The following is a 13,012-nucleotide window of genomic DNA, read 5'->3' as shown; positions in this document are numbered from 1 at the left end:
AAAAAAAAAAAAATACCACACATGATTTGGGGTAAAATAATAAGAATCTTTTGTGTGAGGAAAGAAAAAGTAGTGAAATGATGTGGGGGTAAAATGCTAAATTGTATCAAATGATCTTTTGGTCTTGAACTTTTTTAATACATGTTTTGAGCCTATTATATCCATTTCTTTTATTACCTCTCACCTTGACCTACATTACAACCTTAAAAAGTCTATTTGGAACAAGTGTGAATGCTCAAATTGAATGATCATATATTGGGCAAAGGCATGCTCATGATGAAATAATGAAATCATGCTACATTGCTCTAAAGTTTGATGTGTGAAAGATATCAACAATGGATGAAAAATGAGAAAAAAAAAGAAAAAAAATGATGAAAAAATAAAAAAATAAAAAAATAGAGGAAAAAGAAGAAAAAATGAGAAAATGAAAAAAAAAGATTCAAATTGAAAACCTGAAAAGGTGATTTGGATAGAAAAAGATCTAGGTCAAATGGTTTATATGAATGGAAGAACAAAGACATCTGAAGATCCCTTAAAGACTGAGGCAAAGTTTACCATGCTCAAAATGACGTCAACAGTAAATGGAATGAGTTTTTGAAAAAGAATCGTAAATTAATGTTCAGAATTGTCTGAATATTTATCATTTAGACTACCATTCATCCCAATGACATGTATCCAATTTATTTCTTTTCCCATTTGTTTTGTACCAAAATAGATCTTTATTGATTATCTTTACCATAATTCACCTTGTGTTCTCTTATTGTTACATCCTTAGAATAAATCAAGAAAATGTATGAGTGCATTATATTTGTTAAGAATTAAAATGATGATTAATGAATGACAATGTACATTAAAAAGTCTTGTATTCTTTTAAAAAAAAATCTAAGATGATGGTGGTAACAAAATGAAAAATTGGTAAAAACCTAAAAGAGATGATTTGGAAGGACATATGATGTGACCAAATAGAGAATGTAATGATGGATTGGACAAAAAAATGAAGATGAGGTAAATTTTGAAAAGTAGTATAATCAAGTGATGAATATGAGGATGTATTGATTGATATAACCTATGAGTTATGATTAACTGACGAAAATGATATGGGGCCATAGACGAAACTGGTGCTGAGAAGCTTATGAACGATGACCAAATGACAGATGATGAAATTTGTTTTGAAATGACTGGTACTGAGAAGCTTATGAACGATGACCAAGTGACAGATGATGAAATTTGTTTTGAAATAGCTAGTATTGAGAAGCTTATGAACGATGACCACTTATGAACGATGACCAAGTGACAGATGATGAAATTTGTTTTGAAATGGCTAGTATTGAAAAGCTTATGAACGATGACCAAGTGACAGAAGATTAAATTTATTTGAAATGGTTAATGCTGATAAGCCTGGCACGTGGGGTAATAGGTAAAATTTGTTGGTGCTGAGAAACCTCCGGATGGTGATCAAGTAATGGAAACAATGATGATCAATTAATGAAGCTTGTTCCAAAATGTTGAGAAACTGAACAAGGAAGACATACAAAATGATGGAGTTTTAAGAGCCATATTACCATAATTATTTAAAATTTTATGACATAGATGTTTGCATTACATGCATCATGGTGGCATCATTGCTTGAATAGTACATACACATAATTTGATTAATTAAACTTTGTTTGGACATGCATGGCACTATGAAAATATAGGTTGTCGCATTTGTATCATTAAGAAGGCATTTACATCTTTGGTCATAACATTCATTTATGCAAATTTTTAAGTCACTTGAAAAAGAAATTGTGAATGTTTTGATGAGAATTTTTTAAAACTCAAATGAGAATCTTTGAGTTTCAAAATGAGAATCTTTGAGGAGTGAAACCCTAAAGTTCATCGAATATGAATCTTCGAACTAGAATGAAAAGTTTTAAACTTTTGGATATGATCTTCAAAATACAAAGCTTCAACTTTTTAGATATGAATCTCTAAATTTTTAAATGAGAACCTTTGAACTTAGATGTGAAACTCTAAGTTTTATTGCTGAACCTTTGAATTCAAATAAGAAGCTTTGAATTTTTGGATGTGAATCCCAAGCTTACCAAATGCGAACCTTTAAAAAGCCTTGAATTTTTTTATGTGAACCTTCAAAATTCAAATGAGGATCTTTAATGTGAGTCTTGCAAGTTACAAATGTAAATCTTGAGATCTTACAAATTTGAATGAAACTGAACTTTTGAGAATCAAATTTTAATAAATTCTTTCGAAGTTGGAAGGTTTTTGCGAATCTGAACCTCTGAATGTTGAACTCAAATTGTGAATCTTTGAGTTTCCATTACAAAATTCCTTCAATCATGATTTATAACTCCTTTGGACATGATTGTCAAGGAGCAATTTACTTTTCAAAGTTCTGTTACCTCTGTTTAGAGGAGCAATTTACTTTTCAAAGTTGTGATGCCTCTATGTAGAGGAGAAAGTTGTGGTGCCTCTGATTAGAGGAGCCATTTATTTTTTCAAAGTCACAGTTACCTCTGTTTAGAGGAGCAATTTATTTTTTTAAAATCGTTGAGCCTCTGATTAGAGGAGCCATTTATTTTTTAAAGTCGTTGAGCCTCTGATTAGAGGAGCCGTTTATTTTTCAAAGTCTTTGAGCCTCTGTTTAGAGAAGTAATTTATTTTTCTAAAGTCGTTGAGCCTCTTATTATAGGAGCCATTTATTTTTCTAAAGTCGTAATCGTTGAGCCTCTGATTAGAGGAGCCTTGTTTATGTTTCTCATAGTCGTTAAGCCTCTGCTTAGAGGAGCTTTGATCAAAATTTTAACAAACCAAAAAAAAAACAAAACAAAACAAAAAAAAATAAAAAACAAAAACAAAAAAAAGTGTCAAGTTGAGTCTTGAATGGGTGTCTACATCTTTGCACAATTTCTGTTTCACAGAAAATATGTAAAGAGGGGTAGCTGTAGACACCTTATTTAGTCCGGACCCAAACCCATTAGACCTAGTCCAATAGGGTTTAGGTTTAAGCCTATTGGACCCGATTTATGATCCAACTAGTAGGCCCAATTGGTTTTTTATTTTTATTTTTTTATTTTTATTTTTATTTTATTTTTTTAGTTGATTTATTTGTTTTATTAGATTTATTATTAGTTTAACAAGATTTAGTGATAAAAAATAAAAAAATATATCTTTGGTCCAAAATTGGAGGTTGTAGAGTTACTATAGGTTTTAATATGAGGTAGGATTGAGTCTTAAGTTTTTGATAACCCAGTCAAATAAGGACTTTGATCTGATCAAAAATTCTTTTAATTTGATCCTATAAACAGCAATAAAGCAACAATAACAAAGAGAAAGAAATATATAGAATAGGAATCCGAATATGAGAGAGAAAAAAGGTAGTGTCAAACGGTGTTCAGTCTTCTGTTAGCAACTTTACCGCCTAGAGTAGTATTGAGAAGGCGTGGGCTACTTTATGAAAGCCGATAACATACTCGCTGAAGATGCTACTTAAAGCAGTACAGTCTAGGTGATTGCTATCTTCCCTCATTCAATAAAAAAATCCAACTTTTAAGAGTCAGATGAAGAGGCTGATTATCTAGTCTGGATGGACCCTGGTTCCATTTGAATCTAGCAATTGGTTGGTCTCAGTTAAAGACTCGATTTGTATTGAAGATCTATAGAGCATCGAAGGCGAGTAAGATGACTACTTCTAGCTCAAAACTTTAAAGGTAAAATCTCCCACTCTGAAGGAACTCTGAAGAAAATAGATCACTTTTAACCAAGAAAAAGGTTTAGCCCTTCCTTTCGTGCACCAGAAAGAAAAGAATGAAGATGAGGCACTTCCTTTATCAAGCAATACAAACCAACCAACAGAAAATAGTAACACAACGCGAAAGGCAGCTGCTGATGCTTTGAGTGCTTTGGCACTGCATTCAAGCAACTTGATTACAGATAGAGCAGCTTCAACGATAACAGTATTGGAAGGTTGCCAAGAGATTATCCATGCTACGCCTCACCTAGTGGTTGAAGTGACTAGGTTTGCTGTTGAGAAAGAGATAGGTGATTCTATTAGAACATTATATATGTATTTCGATCTTGTTACCGGCTAGTTTGATTAGGATAACTTTCCTGCCTTTGTTTACTACCGCCACCTCTTTTCTTGCCTCGGACAAGGGAGGATATTTCTTAACTTCCCGATTAGATGTTTCTCGATCTTGGTGTTTGTATAACCAGTCCTCTATCAAGCACTGGTAGAAGCTGTGGGACAGAGCGCTAACTAGAAAGTGAAAGAAGAAAAACCAGTCAGGCAATGTAACAAACCAAAAGGGAGCAAAGGGCCAAGAATCGATGCACCTAAATCCGTCACCATCTCGTAAGCAAATGTGATGCAGGAAGCTGTTCATTTGTTCTCGTGTTGGACACCAAGTAAGTTTAAACTGTTTCATAGGAAATTTTGATTTGTCGAGCATTTTTTAAATGACCCTTGAAGATAAAAAGATTTAAAAAATATTTTTTGAGGAAAAGTTGAAAGTATTAATTTTCTTTGAAAATAAAATTTTTAAAAAATATTTTTGAGAAAAAGTTGAAAGTATCAATTTTTTTTAAAAATAAATTTTTTAAAAAATATTTTTGAGGAAAAGTTGAAAGTATCAATTTTCCTTGAAAATAAAATTTCTAGAAAATATTTTTGAGAAAATGTTAAAAGTATCAATTTTCCTTGAAAATAAAATTTCTAGAAAATATTTTTGAGAAAATGTTAAAAGTATCAATTTTCCTTGAAAATAAGTTTTTTTAAAAAAATATTTTTTAGAAAAAATTTAAAGTATCAATTTTCCTTAAAAATAAGTTTTTCTAAAAAATATTTTTGAGGAAAAGTTGATACTAAAAAATATTTTTGAGGAAAAGTTGAAAGCATCAATTTTTCCTGTACAAAAGCAATCATTTTTTTCCTTCTTTTTTCTTTTTATTTTTTTGAATTTTTTTTAATGATAAATAATCCGACGATGGAGCCTCTGCAAGTGAGATAATAGTTTTCTTACATACTATTGAAGTGAGAAGATTTTCTCAATTTTTTGCTAAAAGTATTAGAGTCAATTGAGAATAATTTTCAATAATTAATTACTTGATAAATTTTTAATGCTTATTGGATAATACAAAATTAAGCTGGTACCATCTTTCGATGGGCGTTACGAGGGTACTATAACTTTTCTCACACGTAACCGAACTCTCGAACCCTATTCTGGTTAGTAGACCTGAACCTATTCTTTTAGGGACCCTTAAACTTCGGTGTTTCCTGAAAGGCAGATTCCTTAGGTAACTAATCGTGCCTAGATAAAAAAAGATTGGTTGCGACTCCTTAAGTCAATGTCTAGCGATGGATCCTCGGATCTAGATGTTATGACAATAATTTTAAATATGTAAATAATGCTAAATGTTAGTAAATTTTTTGTAAAGAGTAACCTATCTTTTTAATTTTTATTAAATTTCAATTATGACATTTTACTAATACTTAAAAATAATTATTTATTTATAAGTATATTGATCTTACCTATAAGGAGATGAGATGGGGATGGAAATTTAAAGATGTTAAGGCCATTTTAGTCTTTTGTCTTTATTAACGGTATTTTGTTTAGTTAATATACTAAAATGTTATTTATCACTTATTTAAGGGCATTAATGTAATTTTATTTTTTAATATGAGTCATTTTGAAAATGTAGCATATATATTTTTATTATTACTTTTTTGTAGTGAGGGATGTTGATTTAGGAAATAGAAAAGAGAAGGAATGAAAGAAAGATAGAAAGAAAGAAAAAGAAGAGAAAGAAAGAGTAGTCTAGTGAAGTGAGAGAACTGTGGTCTAGTGAAGTCTAGTGTGAGGAGAGAATAGGTCAAGAGCGGTAGGCAGAGAAAATGTGAGGGAAGAGATTAGAGTAGCTAGGACTTAGAAAATTTAAAAACTAGGGGTTTTTGGTGTTGGGCTAAAAGCTTCCAATCCAATCACACCAGCGAAAGTGAAATCAAACAATAAATCAAACACACAAAAGATAACAATTTAATGTGGTTTGGTCCAATCAACCTACGTCCATGGATGGGAAACAAGATCCACTAGTTGTGGAGAATTACAAACATATATCAAATCATCAACCTCACTCAACAATCACTACTCATAAGACACTTTCAATCTCTTCTAGTCCTATAGAGTATTCTCAACTTAAACAAACACAAACCCAAACCCTTATTCACCCTTTCAACATAACCAAACACATACCCATATGCTCCCATACATCATACCTATGTGGATCCTCTCAGTCTCTTCTAGTCCACTCATAAACAAATATACACACCCATAAGACGTAGAGCTCTAATACTCCTATGGATGTCTATCTCATAAAACCCTATAACTCTCTTACATATTTTTCTCATACCTAATCCTGTAAAGACTTCACCTATTTATAACCATACAAACTTGCCCATTAAAAATCTCTTTCCTCTTAAAATTCTTCTCATGTAAGTCAAACTTGCCTATTAAGAATCCATTTTCCCTTAAAATTCTTCTCTTGTAAGTGAAACTTACCTATAAAGAATCTTCTTTCTTTTAGAATTCTTCTGTTGCAAGTCTTATTGTACATCAAGCAATATCTAACAAATTTCAAACAAATCTCAAACAAATCTCTTATGGGATTTGAGTCAATATTCCTAATAATCTCCACCTTGACTCAAATTTCATCAATCATCTGTCTTCATACTAGACATGCTTGGCTCCACCTACAATGAAAGTCTCACAATCATCTTTTTTTGTGTGTCTTCACACTTCATACAAATTGATCTTCAATCCTCAAAACTTGAACTCGAACTCTTCTCTTGAATCGAGCTCCTCTAAGCTTACTTCTTTCCATGTCTTAAACCAAGCTCTTCTCATATCTCGAACTATCAACTCTTTCATATCTCGAACCATCGATTTTTCCCACATCTCAAACATTTGACTTTTCCCACATTTCGAACTTTCAGCTCTGATACCACTTGTTGGGGAACACCATAGCTTTGATACCATTTGTTAGGCTAAAAGCCTCCAATCCAATGACACCAGTGGAAGCGAAATCAAACAATAAATCAAATACACAAGAGATAATAATTTAACATGGTTCGATCCAATCATTTTACGTCCATGGATGAGAAACAAGATCCACTAGTTATAGAGAATTACAAACATACATCAAATCAGTAACTTCACTCAACAATCAATACTCATAAGATACTCTCAATCTCTTTTAATCCTATAGAGTATTCTCAACTCAAACAAACACAAACTCAAACCCTTATGCAACCTTTCAACATAACCAAACACATACCCATATGCTCCCATACATCATACCTATGTGGACCCTCTCAGTCTCCTCTAGTCCACTCACAAAAAAACATACACACCCATAAGACGTAGAGCCCCAATACTCCTATGGGGTGTCTATCTCACAAAATCCTATAACTCTCATACATCTTTTTCTCATACCTAACCTTGTAGAGACTTCACCTATTTATAAGCATACAAACTTGCCCATTAAGAATCCCTTTCCTCTTAGAATTCTTCTCCTGTAAGTCAAACTTGCCTATTAGGAATTCCTTTCCCCTTAGAATTCTTCTCTTATAAGTCAAATTTACCTATTAAGAATCCTATTTCATTTAGAATTCTTCTTTTGCAAGTCTTCTTGTCCATCAAGCAATATCTAACAAATTTCAAACAAATCTCAAACAAATCTCTTATGGGATTTGAGTCAATATTCTCAACATTTAATTGTAAAACCTATTTTATTTATTTTAAATATATAATTTATATCGATTTTTTTTTATCAATTTTGGTCTAGAAATTCAAACTTGAAAATCGATTGCCAAAATTGACCTAATTTACTTTTTTTAGTGGTTTTATTCAGTTATTAAGTTTAAACCCAATAATGCTCAGTCCTAAATAAAATTAGTTGCAACTATATGGATGGATTCCTATTTGCCATATATTTATTCTGTTTGTGCACATTCTCTTAAATTTGGTATTCCATTGGGTGAAACATTTAGGATTAATCTCATGTGTTTCTTTCAAAGCAGCATCATATGGTATAGATACATGAACCTAATGAAAATGGATATCAATTATGTTTTCATTTCATTTCCATTTCACACTATCATACTATGTTTTTTGAAGTGTTTATGAGTCTATGTGCACGTACCTTGTCGGCACAGTGCATTTTGAAACTCATAAATGCTTGTTGCTATTGTTTAAGTATTCATAAGTCTATATACATGTATCTTGTCGATACAGTGCATTTTGAGATTTATAAATGCTTTCTTATTGTAGAGGGCATGTAAGTCCACACATTTATACCTAGTCGATACAATGTATTCTGGGGCTTATAAATGCTCATTTTGTTGTGTGAAGATTTTGGTATATACTCATATTGACATTTTCTGTTTATAGCCATTATGTTAATTAGAATTCACTTTTAATGATTTGTGTTGTCCAAGTGAGAAATTGTTGTATTTATCTCTTATTAGTGGACTAACAAAGTCATTATATATTGGATTATTGTAATTGATGTCAATAAATGAGTAATTGTTGTGGCATCATGTTCTAATATACCCAAAATGGTAATATGATATTTGTTAAGTGTGAGCTTGATATAATTCTTTATTTGAACCTCTAATGGGATAGGTCAATTTTGATTAACATATTAAGGAAGATCCTTACTTTCACTTCTATGTATATGAGGCCAGCCCATTAAATTTCATAATTTTAGTTTTTGAGGTAGAGAGCAATTCTGTCTCTTATCTTTTTGTGCAAATCACCATTCGGAGCTAGGAAGGTGTCATTGGTAAGCACAAGACAGTGACTTCATTTCCGTGGACCTCGGTTTAGCTGGATTGAACTTTCACCCACATTCACTTCAGTTTTTGTTTTTATTAAAATTATGTTAATGACTTGGTGAACTTTCCACCAATTCTAGCACCAATCACCAAGGATCCCTTCTTTGTCTGGTTTTATATTGATGAGGAAATAGCAGTTGCGAGAGCCTTGAGGCAGTAGCGGAGGAACAGCATTTTGGTGCCGGTGACATTGATCTCAGAGAATGAACTTCTATTACAAATGTTTTTTTTTTTTTTTCTAATTTCATTTTCCAGAAAAAAAAAAATACTAGTCTATATTGCATTTATTTTCTGCATCCTCTGTTTCCTAGGCTCAAAGTAAAATGCTACTCAAGAAAATACTGAATCAAAAATGGTTCTTCTGCGATGAAGTAATAGTAAGGGATCTAACTTAAAAACTAAAATCAGCAACAACACGATTTTATGAACTGAATGCACTAAATGGCAACTCTATTGGATACATCAAACAGGGGTTCACCCCAATCCGGTAGCCATAGATGACATATTGAAAAACTTACTTTCAAACACAACTGAAAACAAAAACATCTCCCAATTATTTACTTATTTATTTTTTTTTATAATTTTTTTTGGGTTCAAAATAGGAGATATCTCCATTTATTTCTTGGCCATGGAGAAAAGCTCGAATGGAAAATGAATTTATTGCTTGCTTGTTGCCAAGGAACGCAGGTAATTGATGCTAGCAGTGAAGTACTCAACCGTTTTTTGTCTAGGTGGAAGGCATTCTTTGATCAGTGGAGTTTCGATGAAGTCTTCTGCCCATCGATGAAGAAGTGGGAACCTCTGAGCGTCAACCAGCTTCATGCATCCAACTTCCTCCATAACATTGAGCCAATAAGGGATCCAACCAAGCGCAAGATCCAGATAGCCTATATGTTCCCCACCAAAGTATTTCGTCCTTCCAATCTGCATCTCAAGAAACGAAAAGGACTCTATTGCAGTTTCTATGGCTTTTTCCTTTTCATCTCCTTCTGCACGGCAAGCATCAAATGCACCCAACAAGCACTGTATTTAAGAAACCAAAACAAAGACAGACTGTCACCACTTAAAACTAGAATGAAATTAAATGGCTGTGACACGGTCTCGAAGATGAAGTACCTTTTCATCGGCAAATTTTGCCCAAAACCGAGCCATTGCTTTCTCATATGGATCTTCAGGGAGCAAGGGACTGTCCTTCCATGTCTCCTCAATGTATTCAAGAACGATGAGTGACTCAGCAATCGGTTTGCCGTTGTAAACAAGTACTGGAACTTTCTTATGAACAGGATTGTAGTTAAGAAGAAGAGGACTCTTGTTTCTTAAATCTTCTTCAATGTACTCATATTCCACACCTTTAAGCTTCAAAGCCCATTCAATCCTTGTGCAGAAAAGGCTAAGTGAAGAGGCTATCAGCTTCACTTCAGCCATGTTGACAATCAATACTTGTATTAGAAACTAAACCCAAAGTCTCTGCGAATATATATAATGGAACTTATTTGCTTGTGTTTATGTTGACGGAATTGTTGGATTTAATACTTTTTTTTCAAGCTTTCTTGAGAGAGACGGTAAACCCTTTGAACAGAGCCACCAGACTTGAAAAGGTCAGACTTCAGATGTTCGGTTTAATAAAAGCGTCGAGTAGAAGCTTTTAGAAATGGAGACTGAAAATTAATTTACGAATTAAATTATTATGATTACAATAATTATAATAAACCCAAGAAATTTTAGACTCTTACGAAGGCACGGAACGCGGAAAGCAAAAACAAAGAAACGTCAACGAAATTTCTGTCCAATCATACAAAATATCACACCAGTTGTCCGTACATTAAAGTTCGGTGATATCCCGTTTCAAAGTAACTAACTGATAACTAGCCGATGAAAATTGTTGACAACGAGAACTAAATTTTATTTTATTTTTCCAATGAAATGCGTATCCTTACGACCAATTGAGCTAACTCTCGTTCGTTGTTTGATTTAAGATTTAGTTTAGTATTATGGCTGAAAATAGTTTTTATGTTAAAAAGAGCTTTTAATTTAATTTTAATGTTAAACAATAAAAAATGTAGCTTTTCGGTCTAAAAATTGGATTTGCAAATTCAAATAAAAAAATTCATCAAGAAATACTTTTACGATGAAAAATATTTTCAAGATAAAAAATTATTATATTATCTAATATTTTAATATTTTAATTATTTTATACATAATTTTTAGATGTTTTAATTATTCACAATATTTTTGCATATCAATACTAAGGGCAGAACTTAGATAAAATTATTTATATGAAATTTGTGAAAACTTTTTTGAAAATGATTTAATAAAAATTTTAATAAAAAATTTAAATTGATAATTTAATAAAATTTAATATGAAAATTAATAATATGTAAAAAAATATTAAAAATATTATTTATAATTTAAATTTAATAAATATCAACTATAAAAATTCTATTACAATTGTTATTCAAAATGCATATCTAAAAAATATATCAAAATTTATTAAATATTTTTCAAATTTTTCACGCATAATTTATATACTAAGACCTTCAATCTATTTAATTTTTTTTAATAAAAAAAATTTATGAATTTCACTTAAAAGTTTTCATTTAAAATTTTCTTTGGATAATAAACACTTAAAACTTTTAATTATATTTTTCCTATCACACTTTTTAAATACACTTTTTTCAAACCACCGCTAAATGTGACTTGTAATTATTCTCCATTTTAATCTTGATACATATTAGTTTGGGTGGTCAAAGAAAGTGTCTTAGAGAAATAAATAAAAGAGAAAGAGAAAATGACAGCAAAGGATATGGAAAGTTAAAATAGTAGGGAAGATAGAAGTGAAGACGGAAGAGAAATAGCATGGATACAGGCAATCAATTTCATTGGTGGTCTTTTTTTTTTTTTTTTTTTTCTTTAATTCCCGGCTCTATTTCATGTGTATATTATCATTATTTTTTGGTAATTTCCACACTTTTTTTCACTCTGTTTGTTCAGTTTTTTTTTTTTTATGAAATTATATGTTATTATATTTCAATATACAAATACATCTGTTAAAATTTATCACATGTATATTTATATGGATAATTTTTTTAAATAACATGTATAATAATTTTTTAAAAAAATTATATCTTCTTTTTAATTACAAATTAGATAATCTTGAATTTATTTAAATATCAAAATAATTGCAAATTAAATTAATTTAGTGATATTTTTAAAATTAAAAATTTTAGATATTGATTTTACCCTAATAATTTTAATTTTTTTATCATATTACCTCATTTTATAAATTATTTAATTATTAAAATTTTCAACGTGTTTCAAAACTATAAAGATTAAAATCTTTCAAAAACTCAGTATATTTTTTTCATCTTATTTTTTACCAAACAAAAATTATCTTTTTAAAATTTAATAAAAAATAACGATGAAAATAAAACCTAAAATTTACTTTTTATTTTATTTCTTTTTCTTCTCTCATCACGATAATTTTACTAAACATATCAACTCATGAGGTTTTTTCTACGAAGAGGAAGTTTAATGTTAAATTTGTTTCAACATTAGAAGTGGTACAATAAAATTGTATTTTAAAATTGTTTTTTGAGTTTTAAAACAACTTTTTAAACTTTTTAATTAAGTATTTTATAAAATATTTTTCAACTGTTATATTTTGATCAAATTTACTTTAAAAATAGAAGTATGGTAGTAAATTTGTTCCAAAATTAGAAATGCGATAGTAAAATTGTACCAATTAAAAGATTAATAGTAAATTTAGACAATTTACATAATTAGAATGATAAATTTGTACCTTATTCTATTAAAAATTAAAAATTAATGGGTACATTTCTATGATAATTTTAAATATGTAAATAATGCTAAATGTTAGTAAATTTTTTGTAAAGAATAAGTTATCTTTTTAACTTTTATTAAATTTCAATTATGACATTTTACTAATACTTAAAAATAATTATTTATTTATAAGTATATTGATCTTACCTATAAAGAGATGAGATAGGGATGGAAATTTAAAGACATCAAGGCCATTTTAGTCTTTTGTCTTTATTAATGGTATTTTGTTTAGTTAATATACTAAAATGTTATTTGTCACTTATTTAAGGGCATTAATGTAAT

General features: G+C 30.2%; 1 protein-coding gene across 1 annotated transcript; it reads right to left on the bottom strand.

Annotated features, from left to right (window-relative positions):
* Positions 1 to 9,309: 9,309 nt before the first annotated feature.
* On the bottom strand, positions 9,310 to 10,394 carry LOC111281992 (glutathione S-transferase U8-like). The gene is made up of 2 exons (XM_022869845.2): positions 10,007 to 10,394; positions 9,310 to 9,913 (listed from the first exon to the last, which is right to left on the bottom strand). Exons 1-2 carry the CDS (start codon positions 10,313 to 10,315, stop codon positions 9,548 to 9,550), a joined length of 675 nt encoding a protein of 224 aa, XP_022725580.2. The 5' UTR covers positions 10,316 to 10,394; the 3' UTR covers positions 9,310 to 9,547.
* Between the last annotated feature and the right edge of the window lie 2,618 nt (positions 10,395 to 13,012).

This window comes from Durio zibethinus, chromosome 17 (assembly GCF_047325235.1).
Source record: "Durio zibethinus cultivar Kanyao isolate XHJ-2024 chromosome 17, ASM4732523v1, whole genome shotgun sequence".
NCBI lineage: Eukaryota > Viridiplantae > Streptophyta > Magnoliopsida > Malvales > Malvaceae > Durio > Durio zibethinus.
Note: the sequence above shows the minus strand (reverse complement) of the source record. Positions and strands in the feature narration are given on the sequence as shown.

Excerpts from the sequence above, each read along its gene's own strand:
- LOC111281992 (XM_022869845.2), bottom strand. The coding sequence starts at position 10,315 with ATGGCTGAAGTGAAGCTGATAGCCTCTTCACTTAGCCTTTTCTGCACA. Across the intron at positions 9,914-10,006 it reads CAAAATTTGCCGATGAAAAG|TGCTTGTTGGGTGCATTTGA; the intron begins GTACTTCATCTT and ends TCTTAAATACAG.